The following is a 24,283-nucleotide window of genomic DNA, read 5'->3' as shown; positions in this document are numbered from 1 at the left end:
AGCTGCCGGTCCCTTTGTTAGGGATCGACTGCGGGAGCTCCAACCGCAGGAGCTTCGACCGCCCCGATTGCGGGAGCTTCGAAAGCCCCGACTGCGGGAGCTTCAATTGTCCCGACCGTGGAAGAAAAGGAAGAAAGAAGATATGTTATTTGCCTTCCATCACAGTGGGGAATGTGAGGGTCGCTGAAAAAACAAGATGGACGTGCTGCCTGCACTGGTGAGGACTCGAAGGGAGTGCCGTGAGTGCAGTGATCTCGGTGTTTTGCGGGAACATGTTTCCATGAGGACATCGCGGAGTCTAGTGCGAGTGTGGACGGCTTCTGACTGTTCGGGCGGACAGGGACTGCAGAGAGAATGACAGCAGTCTGTACACCAATGGCCACATCACAGTGAAGGAGCGTGTGTGTGGCCCGGACATTGAACTGATGGCTATGGGTCTCCTCTTATGCTGTGTGCCCTGGGGATTCTCACACGCCATTGTGGTGGCTGTTTAAGTCTATGTTTAATTTTTATGTGGTTATGTATCTTGTTGCTTTTTTGTATGATGGCAAATCAAATTCCTTGTATGTTTACATACTTGAATAATAAATTAATTACAATTACAATTATGTGCTTTCAAGATTTTGTATCTTCTGCCTAACAGGCAAGGGGAGAAGATAGACACAGTCCCTGTAAACCTTTAGATCCCGAACTGAACTTCCCCAATCCAATATCAATAGACAATAGGTGCAGGAGTAGACCATTCGGCCCTTCGAGCCAGGGCCGCCATTCACCGTGATCATGGCTGATCATCCACAATTAGTTACCCGTTCCTACCTTCTCCCCATATTCCTTGACTCTGCTCATCTTTGCTATGTTATACTTCTCTTTTATTTTTATACTGTCCTTGACTTCCCTTGTCAGCCACGGCCGCCTCTTACTCCCCTTAGAATCTTTCTTCCTTTTTGGAATGAACTGATCCTGCACTTTCTGTATTATTCCCAGAAATACCTGCCATTGTTGTTCCACCGTCTTCCCTGCTAGGGTCTCTCCAGTCAACTCTGGCCAGCTCCTCCCTCATGCCTCCATAGTCCCCGTTGTTCAACTGTAATGCTGACACTTCCGATTTTCCCTTCTCTCTCTCAAATTGTAGATTAAAACTTATCATATTATGATCACTACCTCCTACTGGCTCTTTTACCTTGAGTTCCCTTATCAAAACCAGTTCATTACACAACACTAAATCCAGAATTGCCTTCTCCTTGGTAGGCTCCAGTACAAGCTGCTCTAAGAATCCATCTTGGAGGCACTCCACAAATGCCCTTTCTTGGGGTCCATTACCAAACTGATTTTCCCAATCTACCTGCATGTTGAAATATCCCATTACCACCGTAGCATTACCTTTGCGACATGCCAATTTAAACTCTTGATTCAACTTGCACCCTATGTCCAGGCTACTGTTTGGGGGCCTGTAGATAACTCCCATTAGGGTATTTTTACCCTTACAATTCCTCAGTTCTGTCCATACTGACTCTACATCTCCTGATTCTGTCACCCCTTGCAAGGGACTGAATATATTCCTTACTAACAGCTGACCCCACCCCCTCTGCCCACCTGTCTGTCTTTTCAACGGGACGTATACCCCTGAATATTCAGCACCCAACCCTGGTCCTCTTGCAGCCATGTATCTGTAATTGCCACAACATCCTACTTGCCAATATCTAACTGAGCCTCAAGCACATCCACTTTATTTTTTATACTTTGCGCATTCAAATACAACACTTTAACTTTGGTATTCACCTCCCCTCTCACACCGGTCACTATTGGCCCTGACCTTACTCTCTTATCCCTTCTCGAACTTTCCTTCCCATTAATTCGGGAGTCTTTTGCAACTTTTCCTGTATTCACTTCCCCTTTAACTCCATCTTTATATTCCCAATTTGTCAACCCCTCCCCCCCACTATTTAGTTTAAACCCACACGTGTATCCTAAGCCTCACCCACAGATTTGCGGTACACTTATGATACAAGCCTTTCTAGATCCAAGAACCTTACATTTCAGCACACCCAAAACTTCCCAAAATGCATCAAAATGCTGTTTACCCATTTTCAGTCCCCACTTACCACATTGGTTCCCACTGCCAGAACACCTTAAATGAAACATGTCACCTTGCCTTCTGACATTTTTGTGGTTTGTCCCAACTAAAAGCTCTTCCAGCAAAACAATCCCTGAGAACTTCACAAAGATTAGATGCTTACTAATAATCATCTTTGAAGGATAAGAAAATAACTGCAGATGCTGGTACAAATCGATTTATTCACAAAATGCTGGAGTAACTCAGCAGGTCAGGCAGCATCTTGGGAGAGAAGGAATGGGTGACGTTTCGGGTCGAGACCCTTCTTCTGAAGAAGGGTCTCGACCCGAAACGTCACCCATTCCTTCTCTCCCGAGATGCTGCCTGACCTGCTGAGTTACTCCAGCATTTTGTGAATAAATCATCTTTGAAGGAAGTAGAACCATTTGGAATTAATTCCGGAATACTAAAATTGAAAATAAATAATACAAAGAAACACTCAATAAAGCTTCAAACTTTTGTGTTTTGAGTCTTTTGAAGACTCTGGCAGGAACTACAGATTACAGGAACTACTGAAAAGCTCTAACAGACTTCCAGTGTACTATTGAGTATCATAATTGCATACATTAATATTAATCTTGCAATAATTTTATTTCCATAAAGCAGACATCTACACTATTTCATTTTCAAAGAACTGTGTGTAACAAAGTGAATTAGATTATACCCACAAAAACACTCACCATTGTATTCTGGAAAATAATCTACCAGATGAGAAAACATGATCTTTTCTTCTAGGAGATCCTTCTTGTTTAGGAAGAGAATGACTGAAGAGCTATGAAACCAAGGATAGGTGATGATCGTCTTAAATAATGCTTTACTCTCCTCCATTCGGTTCTGAAAATAAAACACAAAGCATTTCCACATAAACAGGTAAGGCACAATAACCAAAGAGGACACATTCCATATATAGCTATGCTTCACAGTCTCTCAATTTTATGCAAGTCATAAATGCTGTAGTTTGCTTGCATACATAAGTATCACCTAATTTCCTAGAACAGCTTGAACGTTTTCAAATGCAGGCAAGGCTAGCAGTTATTCCCCATCCTGAACTGTTTTAGAGGTGGTTGTGAGTCAGTGTGCTTCTGCTGGAATTATCCCCACAGTGCTTCCAGGTTTTAGAACCAATTGAATGAAGGAGCGGAGACATATTATCCCACTGGGATGGCTGGTACTCGGAAGGGAGCCTGCAACCCTCGGCCTGTTGGTGACAAGTCTGGGAGGTGCTGAAGAAGCAGTTGGACGGGTAACATCAGTGCATTTTGCACATGGTACACTCTGCAACCACAGTACATCGGTGATGAAAGGTGCTATTTGGTGCGCTTTGTCCTGGATGATGTTGAGTTTATTGTGAATTATTGGAGCTGTATTGAACCAGACAAGTGGAAATATTCCTTTGTACTCCCATCTTCTGCTGCATTGTGGATGGTGGAAAGTCTTTGGGGTGTCAGAAGGTGAGCCATTCACTGCTGCACACCCATCCTCTGACTCGCTCTTGAGCTGCTATATATATATGTGGCTGGTCCAGTTGATTGTCCAGAATGTCGATGATGTGTGATTCTATCACAATAAAGCTGCTGAATGCCAGAGGGAGGCAATATAGCCTCTTCGATCGGCAGAGATCATGTATGTGATGTAAATGTTACTTGCCAATTATCAACCCACTTCCCCAAGGCTGTCCAGGTCTTGCTGTAACCAAGTTTGAACCAATTCATTTTGAGTTGTCGTCTTCACACTTATTCCGCGCATTAACTTATTTAGGTGTCCGAGAAGATCCAGCATGTCCATTAGACTTTATTGCAACTTCAAAAAAAACATAATGGAAAGTGTTGTGATGAAAGTATTCTGACACATCTTCATGATGTGTGGCATCAAGATGGCTGGAAATATCGTCAAAAACACCTTCTCTCCGGTCATCCCCTTTTCTCTCTGCTATCTTCTGTGAGAATATCCAGGAGCTTGACAGCTCAGATGTCCAGACTTAAGAACAGTTTATTTTCCACTGCTGTCAGACGCCTAAATTGATCACCTTTCTTACCACCATCCTGAAGTTCCTGCCACATACTCTTACTCAACTCAATTTTTGAACTTGGATGTTCTTTTGCATCAGGTTGCACTGCAATCTTCCACATTCTGCTGTTTTACACTCAACATTGTATTTATTGTTGTATTCATCATCACTGTATGATAGACACTGGGGGGACTATGTATAAACACTGCTGTAATTTCTACAGGGTGAAAACAAAATGTATAAAAATGGCCTTTATTAAAATCTGACAATGTGCACTTTAACCACATGTGATTTTTTTCTATTACAAATCTCAAATTGTGGAGAATACAGAGGCAAATAAATAAATGATGGGTCTTTGTCCCAAACATTGTGGAGGGCACTGTATAATGTGGTCTGGATCAAATGAGTTCGGGAGAAACCAATCAGATCATCAGTAAAGAAGATTATTGAAAATTAGGTGCTGCCTGATAACTCTGTTGGAAACTTCTTTGATCACTTTGCTGATGATTAAGGGTAAATCAATTTAGAGCCAGTTAAGTGGATTGGATTTGTCCTGCTTTTTGTGGACAATATATATCCTGAGCAATTTTCTATCTCTCAAAAAAATGGCAGTGTTGTAACAGAACTGGAAGAAAAATGTCATTAATTTTAAAGTATGTCTTCAGTATGAAGCTGAGACGTTGCCTGTTCTCAGAGCCCTTGGTTTATCCAGTTCCATTAGCCTCTTGATATCAGCACAAATCAAATTCGTAATTGTAAGAATCTCAGCAGGCATCAGAGTTGGACCACCCACTATGTCTTTCCAGCTGAAGTTATTCTGGTCTGCACCACTCACATGCTGGTCCTACCATTGTTGTTCTTGGAGCTTTTTACTCCCATCAGCACACCATTAACCTTTACGTAATAATTTGTATAGATTGTATCCAGGTTATTGTACCATTCATTCCAACTTCAATAAAACTTAAATGTGCTACAGAAAGTAGTGGTTAATCAGAAGTGGCATTGTAACCAGCCAGCAAGTTAATATATTTTTTATTTTAAATGAAAAATAACTCCTATCTGCCAGTTTTGTTTTTCTCTAGAGATTTGATTTTGTTTTTAAATAGGCAGAATTATAGCGAATCAAAAGAAAAAAATTACTGGCTTAAACACAAAGACAATTAAATGATATTCTTTGAATTTAGTTTTGTCTCAAGTTTAAACAGAGATAACAAACAACAACAAAGTTGTTGAAAGTGACTAATTAATGCTAATGAAGAGATATTTTTACATAGAAGACTTCAAAACTTGCTGCTTCAGCTTCAGATTTCCTCCTCGTCTGTTGTGTTTTTAAACAGATTGTTTTTCTGATTGACATTAACCATTTCCCTCCCATCAATGCTCCTTGACCACTACCTATTTCCAGAATGTTATATATTTTTTTCTTATGTGTTTCCCACGTGGTTTGTGCAACTTTTTTTTGAAATTAATACCAATTAACAGCTCTAAAATAATTTCAATGCCATTAATAAGCAAGTTCATTTCAAAACTGCGTTTAAAAACATTATGCAGCTGGCAAAGAATCAGAATTAGCATAAATGGGACTGGCAATGAAACACATTGTTTCACTAAATGACAAATGTCTATGCAGAAAAGATTCCAGACAAAATACGGATTGACTAATTAATCATTTCATAAGGTTATTCATTCAACTTTTCACCTCTCTCATCTGAAATAACATCAATTTTCTTCAGCATCGATTAATTAATAATTACCTCATTATCACACTCAGCCAGGGCCTGGTCATATTCACTAAGTGCAACTAAGAAAATGATTGAGGTGACATTCTCAAAACAGTGAATCCACTTCCTTCGTTCTGATCTCTGACCTCCGACATCCACCATCCTACAAAATAATACAAACAAAAAATTGAAACTGCTGTCTCCATCGACAATGCACAAGTAAATGGTTAGAACACAGAAACAAGCCCTTCAATCCAGCTCATCCATGGCAACCAAACTGCCCCAGCAAATCTAGTCCCATTAACCCGCACCAGGACCGCATCCCACTAAACCTAGACAAAACTAGACAGAGTAAAGGAAGGTGAATTTAGTAATTTGGTATCAGGACAACAACTTTTCCCTCAAAATCAGCAAGACGAAGGAGCTATTTATCGACTTCAGGAAGCGTGGTGTAGTAGATGCCTCAATCAGCATCAATGATGATATAGTGGCAATGGATGAGAGCTTTAACTTTCTTAGGATTAATATTACCAACCATCTGTGGTGGACCAACCATATTGATGCAACATCCAAAAAGGCACACCAACACTCTCCCTCCTGAGCAGAATGAGGAAATTTGGCATGTCACCAACGATTTTTGCAAACTTTTACAGATGTGCCACATAAAGTCGTGTTGCATCATAGCTTGGTTTGGGAGCTGATCTGCTCAACACTGCAAGAAATTGCACAGTATTGTACATATAGCCCAGTCCATCTCACAGAACTGACTCCCCACCATGGACTCCACACAAATTAGAACTTGTGCCATTGTACAAGTTCTCATTCAATCCAAAAACCTGTCTATTTTACTCAAGAGCCAAAGTGAGATTAGACTTGCAGCCAAATCAATTTAATAGCAATGTTTTTAATGGTTACATTCAATTAGAAAAATTGCTTTAAAAAAGTCTTAAAGGAAGATAATTAAATTCCTGGTATATCACTACTACAACTTTGTTAATTATACTTCACCCACTAAGTGAAACAAGGATTAGTTGCCGCAATAAAATCCAAGGTAGTCTAAAAGGAAATTGACTGCTCTCAACTATGTGCAATGTCACCTTTATTCTGAAGGATAGACCTTCATGTGATTGAAATATTCAGGAAGCTCTTTAAAGCAGCTTTCAATAGCTTTAATGACATTTAGAACAATCAAATGGAGTTCCCATCAGTGATGTATTTAATTTAAAAAATGAGCCTTTCTTAATATTTATATATTCACAGGCACACATTGCATTGTTATAGCTTAGTTACTTCATGTTCAAATTATAAATGTTGCTGGAAGAACTGACTAACCAAGCAATGCGGCTAGTCTGCAAAAGGTTTGCATGTTCCAAACAGTCTAACAACTGTCAGACATTAAGAGTTTCAAAACATGGGTGTGTACTTCATTCTAATCTAACAAGAGGAGAACTTGCGTGCCATATGCAATTCTGTTCTATACCCACTTAATTTATTTACATGTTATATGTAAATAATCCCATTACTTTGCTTCTTTGCAAACAAGAGTATGAACACATACACACACCCACTGAGGTTCATTCCGTCGACATGTTGGCATTGGACTCCAACAATGCATTACTTTCTTGAACTGCAGAACGCGAGGTCTCCAGGCTCAACTCATTGTCATTTAACATTCCCACCAGGAATTAATTTGTCATCATACGTACCGTCAGTACATCTCCTACTGCAATTACCCAATTGACATGGACAACTTTAACCATATTTCTAATGTGTACAAGATGCCAGTTCAGGCAACAGCCTTGAACTACTTCACTGCTGTTCCTTTTTTATTTATTATTTTTGTTCAATTGGTCTTAAGACTCTTACTCTCCCATTTTGTCTGATTTGACTTTGTTTGCCCATATTTCATTGTATAGACCCTATTATGGTCCGATAGCAATACTGCCCACCTTCAATGTCCTGGAAACTCCCACTTTGCATTTGTTTTAGGATTCAGGAGTTCCAATAATAGTTTGAACATTTAAAACTTTTCATATAGTAAGAATTGCACCTTAAAAAATTGAAGTTATCCAAAAACCATTAATTCAGTACTGGAACATTAGCAAAAAAATTCAAAAGTGCAACATGCGGCAATGCAGTTTCACAAAGCACGCAACTTCCACATTTCCTGGGATTCTTCAGAATCCTCCCCTTTTTTTACAAGCAGACTGGGCAATCGTTTTGCAGAACACCTTCGCTCAGCCCGTCTGAATCTACCTGATCTCCCGGCTGCTGGACACTTTAATTCTCCTTCCCATTCCCCCACAGACCTTTCTGTCCTAGGTCTCCTCCAGTGTCAGAGTGAGACGAAACGCAAATTGGAGGACCAGTATCTCATATTTCACTTGGGCACCTTACAGCCGAGTGGTATGAATATTGATTTCTCTCACTTCAGGTTGCCCCCAGTATTCCCGCTCTCTCTATCCTTCCCCCACCCAAGTCGCACTAGCTTTTCATTTTCACCCTACAAACAGCTAACAATGGCCTGTTTCCTTTATCATCGTTACTTTTTTGCATATCTTTCATTCATTGTTCTTTATCTCTCCACATCACCGTCTATATCTCTAGTTTCCCTTATTGTTAACCAGTCTGAAGAAGGGTCTCGACTCGAAACGTCACCCATTCCTTCTCTCCAGAGATGCTGCCTGTCCCGCTGTTACTTCAGCTTTTTGTGTCTATCTTTGGTTTAAACCAGCAGTTCCTTCTTACACATAAATGGCAAAGGCTAATGGTTTTACAGTTTCATTCCCAATCAATACTTTCTTGTGCGCATCCATGAACCAAATGTTTGTCATGTTTCAATACCTGAAGATTATGTTCTCCAAATCAAACGGATATTCAATGATTCCAGTCGTTGGTACTCTGACCCGCAGTATATCTTGTTGTGTTGGTATATAAAATGGTGAACTAATGCGATCTACATCACTAAGATAGCTGCAAAAATAAAGATATAATTGTAAGTTACAGAAACCTCTAGCATGTGGGCACTGCCATTTAAGAAAGGGAGATTATGAATTCCTGCATTCCAAACTGCCATACCTCTCCCTATGCCTTAAGAAGAAATTGTCAAATTTGTGAAATTCTCTGCCTCAGAAGTCAGTGTGGCCGATTCACTGGATGAATTCAAAAGAGAGTTAGATAGAGCTTTTAGGGCTAGCGGAATCAGGGGGTATGGGGAGAAGGCAGGAACAGGGTACTGATTGTGGATGATCAGCCATGATCACATTAAATGGCGGTGCTGGCTCAAAGGGCTGAATGGCTGACTCATGTACCTATTGTCTTTGTATCTATGTAATGGAAACTGCTTGGAAATCCAAGCACAGGAACACCAAACCTATTTATTTGCATGGAGAAGAACAGAAATAAAGATTTTCATTTTCTTGAATTAAGTTGGTGAAATATTTTGAATTGTTTAATGGTGTTTTTTAAGTGACATTCAATGACTTAAAATATGGAGGTTTCTGAATGGGAGGGATTTTGTGGCCAGAGCTCATTCTGGCCCACTGACATGATGCCACCTGATCACACATGGCTTTGCCTCCACTTTGCCATACCTTGCTTGCAAGCCAACATTAGAGAGTCTCCAAAGAAAATACATGCTTTTCCTATTATATCAAGAGCAAATTCCAACAGCTTATTTTGCGTACAGCTTTTTCTGGTTCAGATTAGTTCTAAGATTTATTGTCCCTATATAACCGCAAAAGTTTATAACAAAGAGTCATGGAGTCACACGGCATGGAAACAGGCTCTTCAGCCTAACTTGCCCCCTCTCAGCTAATCCCATCACCCCCCTTTTGGCCCATACATCTTAAAAACTTACCTATCCATCTACTTGTCTAAATACCGTTTAAATGTTGTTATAGCACCGACCGTCTCTATCTCCTATGGCAGTTCGTTTCCACCCTCTGTGTGAAAAAGTTGCCCCTCAGGTTCCTATTAAATTTTGCACCTCTGTCCCATTTCTTGATTCCCCTCCTCTGAGTAAAAGACTGTGCATTCCTAGATCCTCTGCTCTACAACACACCCACGAACCTGCCATCCACTGGGAAGGTCCTACCATGGTTTGACTTCCCAAAATGCAACACCCAGTTATCAGAATGGAAAATGGCTGTTTGGCCAAATGTCCACAATTGCTGGTTCTCTGGGAGATCAATGAAAAGATAATCCTACTGCTTCACTCTCCTGATTGATCTGAATCACACCTGCATTTCCTGCTTTAAATATGTGATGACCTTTTCCCTCAAACGGCACAAAGGACTCACTTGCTGATATTATTATATAAAATCTACACATACGGACACCTGCAACTACATCTCATTTGCATTTTTAATTGATTTTGCACCATTGACTCCAGTAAAGAAAACATTTTCTTTCTCTCAATAGACTTTGAACATATCTATCAAATGTACTCGATTTGGGTAGAAACATGCAATTTTGTGATCTGATCCCACATTTCTCATTATCCTTGGGATAACAAAACCTACAGTACAGACAGGAGCAGAGCATCATGGGATAAAAGACTACATTGAAGGAAACAAAGGTGGTGAGAATTTTGTGTCGGAAGGAACTGCAGATGCTACTTTACACCTAAGATAGACACAAAATGCTGGAGTAGGCACCATCTCTGGAGAGGAATGGTGTAGTTTCTGGTCGAGACCCTTCTTAATAGGAATAGGCGAATACAAAGCCAGAGAGACAGACAGGCGTTAATGTGACTGTCAATTGGAATCTCTCAGTATTTCACCTCACTGGTCCCAGGATGAAGTACATCACAGAATTACACAATGTGGAAAGGAATGGAAGAAGCCAACATTTGTGGCTCACGTCAAGGCCATAAACATAAAGAAGGACTCAAGTCACAGACACAAATAGGTACTAGGTATCAGGAAACAGCATTAGGTGATAATTCTAATTATGTTAGATAATGTACTTGAAAAGCCAAGTAGAGAATCCATTGTATTAGAGTAAAGATGCAAGATGAGTGCAATCATGCTACTGCGATTTCTACAGGATTTCTATAAAATTCAATGTTGAAACAACATGAGAATGTAGCTCATTATAAATAAATTCAGGTATTTAGAACTAATTTATATTTATATTTTATTTGGTGCATCAGGCATCAAATTTAAGACATACAGCTAAGATATGTCAGGAGTATCAAGGAGAGTTTCTGTGATTATGCCACAAGATGCCATTTTTAAATTTTCCTTTCTTAGCCACTTTAGGTTGGTTGCAGAATATACTATGTGGAAGCATATAAACAAAGTTACAAATCTTTTTATTTAATGCATTTTGACAACTTGCTACATAGGTTTGGTCTTGCAGCTTCCAGTAACTAACAGTTGCTTGAACAGAAATAAGAGGGTTTTATATCAACCGCACTGTTAGACTGTTCTGAAATGTTGGAAAAATTATTTCACAATGTCACGCCACGTTTCAAAATTTCAAATGTCACATGAGGGAAATATGAAAAGCCAGAGAATGCATTTGTCTTAGGATATCAATTTAAAACAATTTTCATACTTACTATTTGGCAGAATCTGATAACTGATATTCCCGCCGTCTGTCATAGCATTCCTGTATCCCTGGATCATTCCATAACTTCTTTATTGCTTCAACATATTCTTTTTTAAAAGTGCTAACTTTATCCACCTCTACTTCTTTGATCGTATTTGCATTTTCCTAATAAATATAAAATAAGCATATTTAGGGATAAACACATATTCATATAAAATTCATCCTTTATTATGAACTGTAAAGTTTAAGATCTAGAGGTTATCTGGTGAGCCAAAATTCTATTTACATAATATATTGGCTTTTAAAGGAATTGGCAGAAAGTGTGAGATGAATTGAGTGTTAAGAAGATGGTTCCTTTAAAAACTCAATTCACCCTGGACCCAAAGCCTCTCCTGTATTGGTGTAGGACCCTCAACCCCCCACTCAATCCCCCTTATCCCCCCCTCCTCTCCCCACTGACCCACTCCATCCCCCCTACGCACCCCCACTTGCCCCTCCCCTGCCCCCACTCCCACTTGCCCCACCCCTGCCTCCACCCCCATTCTCCCCACCCCTATTCCCCCTCCTCCACTCTTCCCCACCCCCACTCTCCCCTGACCCCCAAGGTCCCCCTTCCCCTCACCCCAACTCTCTCTACCCCCCCACACCCCCTATCTCCTCCCTCCACCCCTCCTCCCCCACCCCCTATCTCCTCCCCCACCCTCCTCCCCCACTCTGCCCTCTTCCCTGACCCCCACTGTCCCCCACTGTCCCCCATCCCCCCACCGTCCCCCTTCGCCCCCACCCCACTCTCTCTCCCCCCCCACCACCACCCCCCACTCCCGCTGTCCCCCTCCACAGTCCCACTCTCTCCTCCCACCCCCACTCTCTCCTCCCACCCCCACTCTCTCCTCCCCACTCCCTTCCTGACCCCCACTGTCCCCCCTCCCCCCCACCATCCCCCTTCGCCCCCACCCTCTCTCCCCCCCACCACCACCGACCCCTACTGTCCCCCCGACCCCCCCACCATCCCCCTTCGCCCCCACTCTCTCTCCACCCCACCATCACCCCCCACCCCCGCTGTCCCCCTCCCCAGTTCCACTCTCCCTCCCACCCCCACTCTCTCCTCCTCCCACTCTCCCCCCCACTCTCTCTTCCCCCACCCCCCCTTTCGCCGCCACCCCCCTCTCTCCTCCTCCACTCCCCGCCTCCCCCACTATCTCCTCCCCCCACCCTCACCCCACTCCTCCCCCCACTCCTACCCCCACTCCCTTCCGTGGAGCCGTTGGTGGCGAAAGCCACTTAGCGAGCGTGCAGGAAGGAGGAGGGCGCGCCGGACTACTGGAGTCGGGCAGCGGAGCTGGGACTACTCGAGGCGGGCGGCGGCGGGTCTGGAAGAGGGGTGAGTGGAGAGGGGAGAGGGGAGGGGGAAGAGAGGAGAGAGGAGAGGGGAGCCCCTGATTGTGGGCAGATGGCTCCGCTAACAGCGTCCATCTTGTTTGTGCGAGTGAAGAGAGAGGCCGTGGGTGCGCTATGGTGACATCATACGCAGAGCACTTTGAAAAATATGTTTAGAAATTAGAGTTTTAAACTTTAAAATCTCTCTAACGTAAAAAATATACGACTAATTGGAATAAAATGTATTTTAAACAGTCGGCAGGAGAATGGTGATTAAGGTGGCACTCAAATTGTGGCGCTATGGTTTAATTTTGGCTGTAGGGTGAAAAATGTGTTTAGAAATGAAAGTTTTAAACTTTAAAATCTCTCTAACTTAAAAAAATATACGACCAATTTGAATAAAATTTGTTGTAAACAGTCGGCAGGAGAGTGGTGATTAAAGTGGCGCAAAAATTGTGGCGCTATGGTTTACTGCCTTGGCTGTAGGTCCATATTTTCAGATATGCACATATATATACATACATATATACACATATACACACACACACACAAACACACACATATACATATATATACACACACACACACACATATATATATAAAGATTTAGTTTGTTATTGAACCACCGCCTTAATCACCATTGTCTTGTGCTTCAAATGCTTCTTATATTTTTAAATTTTCACTTTTTAAACATTAAAAATCACCCTTTTAAACTTTAAAAATACCTTTTCCACCTGCCGTCCCCGTCAGCCGTGTATGACGTCACAATCAAAACCCAACGGGTCTGCATGTTTGATGTCACAATGGGAACCCAACGCGTCCGCGCCTGCGCAGTCGGGGCCTGTTGATCTGATACTTACCTAAGATGGCCGTCAGAACCACGCGTGCGCAAAATAAATAAGTCTGCGCCTGCGCAGTTGGGACCCGTTGATCTAATACTTACGTAAGATGGCCGCCGGATCCACGCGTATACAGTTGGGGGAGGGTTGCTGTTCGGAGGGGGGGCGGGACCCGCCTGAGTGACGGGAGTGGCAGCCAATGGGGGAGGTTGACGAGAGCGTATGGGGAGGGGGGGTGGAGGAGGGGGAGAGGATGGGGGTGCGTGGGGGGAGGAGAGGATGGGGGGAAGGGAGGAGGGGGAAGATGGGAGGAGAGGTGGAGTGGGTGAGTTGGGGGGGGAGAGAGGGGGGGGGTGGGTGAGGGGGAGAGGAAGGGTGGGGAGGATGGAGTGGGTGAGTGGGGAGAGGAAGGGTGGGGAGGATGGAGTGGGTGAGTGGGGGGAGGGAGGGGGTGAGTGGGGGGGAGAGAGGGGGGATGTAGTGGGTGAGTGGGGGGAATGGGAGTGAGTGAGTGGGGAGAGCGAGGGGGGGATGGAGTGGGTGAGTGGTGGGATGGAGGGGGGAATGGAGTGGGTGAGTGGTGGGATGGAGGGGGGGATGGAGTGGGTGAGGGGAGGGGGACGATGGATTGGGCGAGTGGTGAGGGAGGGTGGGAGGGGATATCACAATAGCGGGGAGGGCGGGACCTGCCCGAGTGACAGGAGCGGCGGCCATTGAGGGGTGGGTGAGCGGAACTTGATAAATGCGCCCCCCCCCCCCCAGGGAGGACCGGCGCCCGTCCCGGCATGCCCTGCACTTGACCTTCCTCCCGTCGTGCAGCGCGGCGGCACAGGGCCAACCAAGATGGCCATTGCCGCCGTTCGCCGCAGGAGACCTTTCGGATCCACGGCTCGCTCTGCCCGCAGCACTGGCCTCACGAGGCAGAGGTAAGTGGCTCCCTCTCCCCTTCCCTGTCCCCCTTCGCCCACCCACAGCCCCGGGGGACACTCCCCGGTCGTCAAAGGGTCCACGCATCGTCAGTTGGAGGAGGGTGGCCGGGCCTGCAGGAGAGGTTTCCATCCAACGGAGGTTGCCTCGGTCTATGCCGATGACGTACTCCTCATGGTCACCGACCGCGCCGATCTGCAGAGGATGCGCGAATGCCAACGAGTCTTCTCGGCCGCCTCCTCTGCAAGGATCAATTGGGGGAAATGTTCTGGACTCTTGGTGGGTCCCTGGCAGGTGGACTCCCTCCCAGAGGAGATGCAGTTTTTCATGTGGAGCACCACGCGCCTCCTTTACTTGGGAGTCTACCCGAGTCCTGTCGCGGAGACCTGGCTGGCGAACCGGCAGGAGCTGGAGTTGAAAGTCGTCACCTGGCTGGGGCACTGGTCGGGTCTCCTCAGGATGCTTTCCTACCGGGGCAGGGTGTTGCTCATTAACCAACTCGTGGCCTCCCTGCTCTGGTACAGATTGACCACATTGGTCCCATCAGCCACCTTTGCTGGGATCATCCAGAAGAAGTTGGTGGACTTCTTCTGGAGCAACGGAAAGCACTGGGTCTCTGCAGCGGTCCTGAGTCTCCCGATTGAGGAGGGCGGGCAGTCGCTGGTGTGCATCCGCACCCAGTTGGCGGCTCTCCGCCTCAGGACTATGCAGAGATAACTGTACTCGGAGCGTCCTCCGAGGTGGCACGTGCTGGCGACACACTTTTTCCAACGGGGCCTGCCTTCATGCAGGTACGCGGATCCCGATGGTGAGCGTCAGCCGTGCTGTCCTGCTGATGATGCCCGGCTTCTACCAGGACTTGCTGAGAGTCTGGAACCTGGTTGCTGTCAGCCGGGTGGGGGCGGCGGCCCAGGCATGAGAGCAGCTGGCCCTTGTCCCGCCCCGCCGGGTGTCGGGGGGGGCTCAAACGTGTGGAGTACTTGCGGCTGAGCAATCCCCCGCTCAACCGGAAGTGCTCGTCGGACCCGGGCGCCGTAATCCTTCCCGGGAGCCGGTCCCACATAACATGAGCCGCATTTCCTCGACACCCTTCATCTCCCTCCGAGACACAGGGAGGTGTGTCCTGTACGGGCTCCTCCTCCACACCCTGCACTTCCTCGCCCTGGTCCACCGTCCGGACACTAAGTGGCGGTCGGTGTGGCCTTCCGGTCGCGAGGGGGCCCCGCGGTGGGGGTCCCTCTACGCAGGGATTCTGCCCCTCTCCATCGGGGACCTGGGGTGGAGGGTATTGCACCGACCGAGGAGTCCCCTGCAACTTGTTCCTCGCACGGTTCACAGACTCGCCAGCCGCCTGCCACTTTTGCGGGTTGGAAGAGTCTGTGTACCACGTGTACATGGAGTGTGTGCTCCTTGCTTTTTGGCTGCACTTTTCACCCACCATCCTCATCTTTGGACACCCTGTGCGTAGGGGAGAGGGTAGGGCCGAAGATGTCCTGGTTGGGTTGCTCCTGGGCCAGGCCAAGCTGGCCATCCGCGACTCAAGGCGCCAGGCGGAAGAGGGCTCTGCCCGAGCCAGCTGCCCACCCCTTTTCCGGGGTTACATCCGCGCCCGGGTGGTGTTGGAGAGGGACTACGCGCTGTCCACGGGCACCCTGGAGCATTTCCGGGACCGCTGGGGATTGGATGTATCCTGGATGGGGATTGTAATATAATTGTATAATAGTTTCAATTGGTATATTTGTTTATATAGTATTCTGGTGGTGGGTTCTGTTTTGCTTTTATTGTATTGTATATATTTGAATATTTAATATTTAATATTTGAATAAATATTTATGTTTAAAAAAAATAAAAACAGGGATTGCCACGCCCACAGGACCACTCGCAGCAGAGATTTGCACCCAGCGGGTGTACACCCGTCTAATAACCTCTTAAAATTGTACAGATAAACAAAATGAACAGTTAAACCTGATTTGCTCATTCGAATTAATAGGAATCAAAGAAATATTGATTTCTCTGTTTGTGTAGTGTTATGGCGGTACGGTCGAGGATGAGTTTCCGGACTAAGAACAATCCAGCCTACAAGACCTCAACGGCGGACCAGGCGCACTAAGTTATCTTGAACGCAATGGCTCTGAAGGCGGATGAAGGCTGCAACAGATCTATCAGCTCCAATCGTCTTGGTTTCCTTGCCATTGGAATTAGTTGATTGATTTGTAAAGGACTGTGTGCTTCTTGGAGTGCAACATCAAGTACACATTAAACAAACACACACACAGGCGTCTTCGTTCTGTTAGCAGCACAAAATTTCACTTAAGACTTTTGGCGATCGGGGAAAGGCGACGGGAGCAGGCTATGTGGTGGCTGGAAGCTCCACGTCAAGAACCGGCATGCGGTGAATACTTGATTCAATCGCTACAACAGAACGTAGACCATCATCCGCGACCTCGAGGGATAGCCACGACAACGACATTCATTAAGAGACACAATCAGGCGGCATAGGGTCAAACAAGATGGCCGTCGCCGCCGTTCACCGCATAATATGTCAGCACATCCAAAAATAATTTTAGGCAATTACCCGAGTATATTATTGCATTGCTCAATACTTTCAGTTGAAATATTGCACTTTAATCTTTTTCAGGGTGTCCATTTTTTAAAAACAAAACCCATTATTTTCAAAGAGCATTTTAAGATTAACAAAACAAATGTTTCATACCACATGCTATCTTAATGCTGAAGTTAAAACATTCACAATTCCTATCAATTTAATCACTGAAATATGTAGATTAGCAATGGTCAATTACAATTATAATTGCACCCTCCCCAGCAATGCCTCCTGGTGCACTTAGATTAAATTGCCATCAAGATAAGTGGTGTCTGACGAAAGGTCTGAGAATTTGCACGTAGAACTCAGTTGCTATCAGTGTTTCTTCCGTTGTTTCCACTAGGCCTCCGAATGCTCCATTGCAGGCACTCGAGGCACTCAACACCTTCCTGGATGCATAAATAGGGTCCTTTGGCCCTTTTCCTCATTAATATCACCCACCACCTCGTACACATTTGAATTATGATCAATTATGGCACCAACTATATGCTCTTCTGTCCCTACTATAATCAGCAGCCATTTTGTATACTTTGGAACAATTGGTCGCTAATCCACATGCAGCTGTGCGAGAATATTGTTTTGATCTATAACTGTACTTTTATAGTAGATGATTGAGGAAAAGTAGTGCAATGACCAAATGTCTTACTCACTTTTAACGCCTAACAAAAATAATTGGAACAAACATTTCTTCTTTACTCCAAATTCAAATGTTTCAGCATCTTGGGGCACAAGTTTAAAGTAATGGCAAATGGAGATGAAAAATTATTTTTGTGATATGATAAACATTGCTAGAGAGGGTAGTTGATGCAGATTTGATAATAACGAGAAAGGGAATTGAATAAATATTACAAAACTGACTAGCGCATGACAAGTGAATGGGGAAGCTGGGGACGGGGGCAGATTAGATTAAATAGCTTCCTCCTGTTATGTGTAATACAATTCCTGAGTCATTACACTCATTTAGTTTTATTGAGGAAAAAAAGGGTGACACAGGCTTTTCGTGTATTCATAATTAACTGAGAAGATCAGAATGAAATCGAACTGGTACAAGAAGAAACACGAGCTTAAACAAATAAAGGCATACATACTTTCACCTAATTTTGAGGCAAACAATTACTGAACGGAAAAATAAAATCAAGGCAGTTAATGCAACAAAAAAAAATCGCTTAAAAAAAGGCAGCAAACAGTGCACAAAGATCTAGCAGCAGAGAGAGAGAGACGTAGACCAGGAAAAAAATTGGAATTGGGAGACACGAGATGATAATGATCGTTGGGGCTTCAACCATAACGTGCGAGGTGGGAAAATTCACCTTGAGTGTGTTGTTGAAAACCCAAAGGTAAGAAGTTGAACTTGTAGGAAATGGTAACCAGTGAAAGAACGTGTTATACTTTTACATGAAGTTATAAATTGGCCTATCCACTGAACAGGATAACAATGTAGGCAACCCCATCATTACAGGGAGGGTGGGGGAAAGCGGTCTACATCCCAATTTTTTTGTGATACAAATCCATATCTTCTGTGCATGTGTCAAACAAAGTTTAAAAAAATTGTGTTTAAGTATTCATTATTTTTCACAAAAGTTCCACGAGAGTGAATTTTATTCCGTATATCCGATGAAATTCTACATTAAAAATACTAATTATGCCTTAAAAGACTGTACATTCAAAGTGAAACTTCAGTGTGCAAGAAGCTGTTAGAGAGCAGAAAACAACATGTATTAGTGGGAAAGATGATGAGGTTATTGAATGGGTGGCTCAGTTTTGTGCTCAAATCAAACATTTTCTATTTTATGTCTAAGATCTAGATTCCAACATGTCTATTTGGCAATGGATCGTAGATGAAAACTAGCTCTGGAATTAATGAAGACAACTATTAAATAAATAGAATGCAATACTAGATTCCATCTAGTCTCCAGAGCTTTCCCAGAATATCTGTCAGGAATAAATAAAGAAATCCATGATACTATTGAAAGCACAAAGATGCTTACTGCAACCCCCAGCTAAAATTTCACAATCGTCATGATTAACCCTGCTCCACATCACATTGGTGCTCTTGGAAGGGCGTGGTGCAAATTGATGCTGCACAACTGACATTTCAACACTCCTGAAGTACATTAGCTGCACTTACAAATAACAAATGGCCCTCAGGAATACTTTCATCAAAGGATATATATGATATCCGCAAGGGCATAATTTAGTTCTCATTACTTGGCTGCTTACGAGGCCATTTCAGAGAGTGAGACACAGACACAGAGAGTAGCATTCCTGTGGGCTTAAATCACATAGAGGTCAGCCTGGTAAGGATTTTAGATTGTGATCACTATTGGACAAAGGTGAACATAGAAACCTATTTTCTATGTTGCTATGTTTTAATTAAAAATATTCAAAAATGTTATAATTACTATTACTGATGCAAAAATATTTTTATTTCAAATTGTTTAAATAGCCAAATCTAAATTCCCAGCACTATGGCATGATTTTATGGTGTTTTTAGGTGACCAGTCCATGGATTGTTATTCCAGGAACACAATAATAATGTTAACCAAAATACACTGTGCCAGGAACAGGATGTAAACTTTAATTCAAGTAAGTATTAAAGAAATAAATAGTTAAGTTTGTCTAATATCAAAAGTGGAGAAATATTTTAAATCCATTATTCGCATTTACTAATTCAGAAATCAATCAAGGAAGGCAAACACACAGATTTGCTAAAAACCAAACAAGATTGATTTGATTATTTTTAACAAAACTAATGCCGGCCAGTATGTCTATTGAGATGCAGGCGACCCCCATTTTACAAGAGGGTTACCATCCTAGAAAATGGCTTGCAGTGCATATGATGATGGGGGTGGTGAGAGGGGGGGGGGGGGGGATGAGGGTCGTCCATACATTGTAAAGTGTTTCACTGTTTGTTCAAAAAATTTAAGGTTTATATAATAAAATTGTTGGCAATAAAGAAAAGGTCTTTGGTCTATGAAAAAGGATTGAAAAGGAAAAGTTAACTTCAGGGGCCATTTTTATTTCCAACATTCTCAGGCATTGGAAGAGACAATAGACAATAGGTGCAGTAGGCCATTCGGCCCTTCGAGCCAGCACCACCATTCAATGTGATCATGACTGATCATTCTCAATCAGTACCCCGTTCCTGCTTTCTCCCCATACCCCCTGACTCCGCTATCCTTAAGAGCTCTATCTAGCTCTCTCTTGAATGTATTCAGAGAATTGGCCTCCACTGCCCTCTGAGGCAGAGAATTCCACAGATTTACAACTCTCTGACTAAAAAAGTTTTTCCTCATCTCTGTTCTAAATGGCCTACCCCTTATTCTTAAACTGTGGCCCCTGGTTCTGGACTCCCCCAACATTGGGAACATGTTTCCTGCCTCTAACATGTCCAACCCCTTAATAATCTTATACGTTTCAATAAGATCCCCTCTCATCCTTCTAAATTCCAGTGCATACAAACCTAGTCGCTCCAGTCTTTCAACATATGACAGTCCCGCCATTCCGGGAATTAACCTAGTAAACCTATGCTGCACGCCCTTAATAGCAAGAATATCCTTCCTCAAATTTGGAGACCAAAACTGCACACAGTACTCCAGGTGCAGTCTCACTAGGGCCCTGTACAACTGCAGAAGGACCTCTTTGCTCCTATACTCAACTCCTCTTGTTATGAAGGCCAACATTCCATTGGCTTTCTTCACTGCCTGCTGTACCTGTATGCTTCCTTTCAGTGACTGATGCACTAAGACACCCAGATCACGTTGTACGTCCCCTTTAAGAGCAACTATTTTATTGATTACTTAAGAGGTTGCTAAGACGAGCAGTTTAAAGGCACGTGCAGCCAGGCGTCCTAATTTAATGTGGGTAATACCTTTTGTAAGTAAAACAAAGAATGCAGAATGAAATTATGGAATAAACATCATGTAAGGTACATTTCTGACTGACTGTTTAAATATCCGGTTCCCTGCAAGCGATGATGCACAGATTCTTGTAAAAACTAATAGGGTTTTTTGGATTTTTCACAGCATGTAATGATATAGTTGCAAGCTAAAATGGGTTTGGCCAGACATAATGCATGCAGCACAGCAATTCAAGTCAAAAAATGTTCAGAGATTCAGCAGGATAACATCAAGTATGAAATATTAGCTAAAGGAATGACTTGATACTGGAAATTATTCCCATCAGAGAAAAGGCAGCCAAGAGGAGATTCAAGAAAGATTCTTACAATATGGAAAATGTTAATGTCGAATAGACATTTCCTTTGATTAGGTATCTATTCTCAAAAATAGATGAGGAATTCATGCACTCATTTTCATTCACTATGATCAAAAGCAGTTCAAAAGGGGCTTGTTCGATGAATTAGACATTATTGTAATACATAAAGTAATGGAATTGCTGAAACAGAATACCGACTAATATCACAATAGGATAAAGTTGAGAATGACAATGGTAGCTACTGTTCCCAGTAACAAATACTACAAAGTGAACAACTTAGTCAATTATAATTACCATGTACCTTATAACTGAATGATCTTGTTTAGAAATTTAAAAAATTGTTTTGAAATTGTTGAAAAATATCAAACATAAAGGAACAGAAGAATAAATATACATGATGCTTGCCTTCCAATTTTTTGAAGAACCACCAGAGGGCACTCAAGATTAGTTTTTTAAAATTCTAATTATGGGGAGATGGGGAGGGGGGAAGAGTGCTGCATCAATGCCCAACGGGTCCATTTGGTCTAGTAATTTAAAAAAATCTGAGATGCTTGATTTACATGGCTGTAGTTAGCAGTGTGGCACAATTTCACACTTAGCTGGGAGAAAGAGGGCAAATCAGGAAAAAAAGTAGTCAGCATGTAGAATTGCTAATATCACTTTAGGCTTAGGTTCGTTATTGCCACGAGGTACACAATAGTGCATTAACTGTTTTAAACAAGTTATTTTAAATGAAAGATCAAGTCAAAATGTTATTTTCTTCCAGCCATGGATAGACCTAATGCACACTTGTAGAGTTTCTTATTTCCCTTTATTTCTTCAAAATTATGTTATTGCACAACTGGAAATGCTTATTTGTCTGAAGTAATTCACACTATTACAAAGGCTCAAAATTCTATCTTAACAATGTTCATGCACATTGGGCCATTCTGTGCTTTTAAATGAGAACTTTGAGATTTCCAACATTTCAGTCATGTATTTCTACCTTTGAAATCAAAGTGGAATGTGTCGCTCTCATGTGAGATGCCTGAAATGATACAACCAACTGCCATGGTGGAACTAGGTAAAGCCATTAATGATCCTTTTTCTCACATGCCAAGTCTCTGCTGGTGAAATCAAGGTCAAGAATTTCCTCTGTGATAATTCTCAGTTTTCAGTAAGAAAAAAACAACTTTTCCATTTCCATATGAAAAAAATGATCCCCAACAAAAATACAGCAGATGCTGGAAATCTGAATAAAAGCAGAAAACACTCAGCGGGTCAGGCAGCATTTGTGGAAAGACAAAGAGTTACATTTTTAGGCCAGAGTACCAGGAAATTTGTTTTCAATAGCAGAAATATAGAGGGATAGAAAGGTCAAATTGAGTCAGATGAGAATAAATGGGATATTGTGGCAGTTACAATCAGATTACACTACTTTATCGGTGCTTTTTGTTGCTAATAGCAAGGCTGCAGGACTGTCCAGCCGACCTGGCCTTACTAAATGGTATAATTTTTTATTAAATAATCAGCATCACAGATGGATGACTGGCAGAAAGAGCCAGTTTTGATCCAGAGAATAGGTGTCGTTTCGGGTCTCATCCAGAAACATCACTTATTCCTTTTCTTCAGAGATGCTGCCTGAGTTACTCCAGCATTTTGTGTCTATCTTTGGTGTAAACCAGCATCTGCAGTCACTTCTTACATAAAGGGACACATACGTCAGGCTGCTTGTTCATCGACTATAGCTTACATTCAACACTATCATTCTCTCAAAACTCATTACCAAGCTCCAAGAATTGGGTCTCCGTATCTTCCATTGCAATCTGAACCTGGACATCCTCATCAGTAAACCTCAGTGTAGATCGGTAACAGCATCTTTTCATCACTGATCATCAACACAGGTGAACTATAGGCATGTGTGTGTGTTTAGCCCCCGCTCTACTTTCTTTACACCACGATTGTGTGGCTAAGCATAGCTCCAAAGTAATCTATAAATTTACTAACACCAGCTTTGTTAGCCAAATCATGAGTGGTCTGCATACAAGAGAGATAGAGCATGTGGTTGAGCAGCGACACAACAACCTCATGCTTATCAACAAAACCATGGAACTAATCATCTTCGATAGGAAGGGAAAGGCTGGAGACCACGTGCCAGTTTTCATTAGTGGATTGACGGTAGAGAGAGATAGCAGCATCAAATTCTTGGGCATTAACAACTCAAGGGCATAAAATTAAATTATGAAGACAGCACACCAGCTTGTCTACTTTCTTAAAAGCAGAAAAAGATTCAGCAAATCATCGAATATTAACGCACTTCTGCACATGCACTGTAGAAAGTATCCTGACTGGTTGTATTATGGCCTGGTATAGCAATTTCAATGCACAGGAATGCAAGAGGCTGCATTTATCATAGTGGTGGGGGTCATGTAAAGTATTCCAGAGGTAGGTGGGAAGGGAGACAGCCTGGACTCAGGGCATGAAAAGATAGGTTCAGTGGAGAGCATCGAAAACCAACAAGTGACCTATCAGGACAGTCTTGTATCTCCATGTTAAACGAGACATTTTATTCATCAGAATGGAAACAACAAACAGGAAGCAACCAGAATGGAGCCGATGGTAATTCACATCATCACTGATAATGATAATAGCTGCCAAACGCTGTGGGTGTTACAGCAAGATCAAATGGAATAATAGGAAAATTACTTTGTGGAGCAGCTTGTACAAAACAAGCTTTAATGGCAAGCAAATTAGGTAATCGTGTTCTGCATCATCACTCTCCATTTTGACAAAGGAAGCAGTGAGAATGAGGACAACTCTGGTCCAGTAGTAGTATACGAACAATACCCCATATTGATCGAAGACAGCATGTCAGAATAAAAGGACCGTGCCAGCATGGCCTAGTTGAAAACCAGTTTCAATACTGAAGCAGAGGTTGGTTGAACA

General features: G+C 43.0%; 1 protein-coding gene across 1 annotated transcript in view; it reads right to left on the bottom strand.

Moving 5' to 3' along the window:
- LOC144592032 (guanine nucleotide-binding protein subunit alpha-14) overlaps window positions 1-24,283 on the bottom strand; it is a 104,674-nt gene that overhangs the window by 6,175 nt on the left and 74,216 nt on the right. The window contains exons 3-6 of the mRNA XM_078396224.1: window positions 11,409-11,563; window positions 8,687-8,815; window positions 5,876-6,005; window positions 2,794-2,947 (exon numbers count right to left, since the gene is read on the bottom strand). Of these exons, the coding sequence (XP_078252350.1) occupies window positions 2,794-2,947; window positions 5,876-6,005; window positions 8,687-8,815; window positions 11,409-11,563 (568 nt within the window). The remainder of the gene's footprint in view (window positions 1-2,793; window positions 2,948-5,875; window positions 6,006-8,686; window positions 8,816-11,408; window positions 11,564-24,283) is intronic.

Source organism: Rhinoraja longicauda, chromosome 3 (genome assembly GCF_053455715.1).
Source record: "Rhinoraja longicauda isolate Sanriku21f chromosome 3, sRhiLon1.1, whole genome shotgun sequence".
NCBI lineage: Eukaryota > Metazoa > Chordata > Chondrichthyes > Rajiformes > Arhynchobatidae > Rhinoraja > Rhinoraja longicauda.
This window is presented reverse-complemented; position numbering and strand designations above follow the sequence as displayed.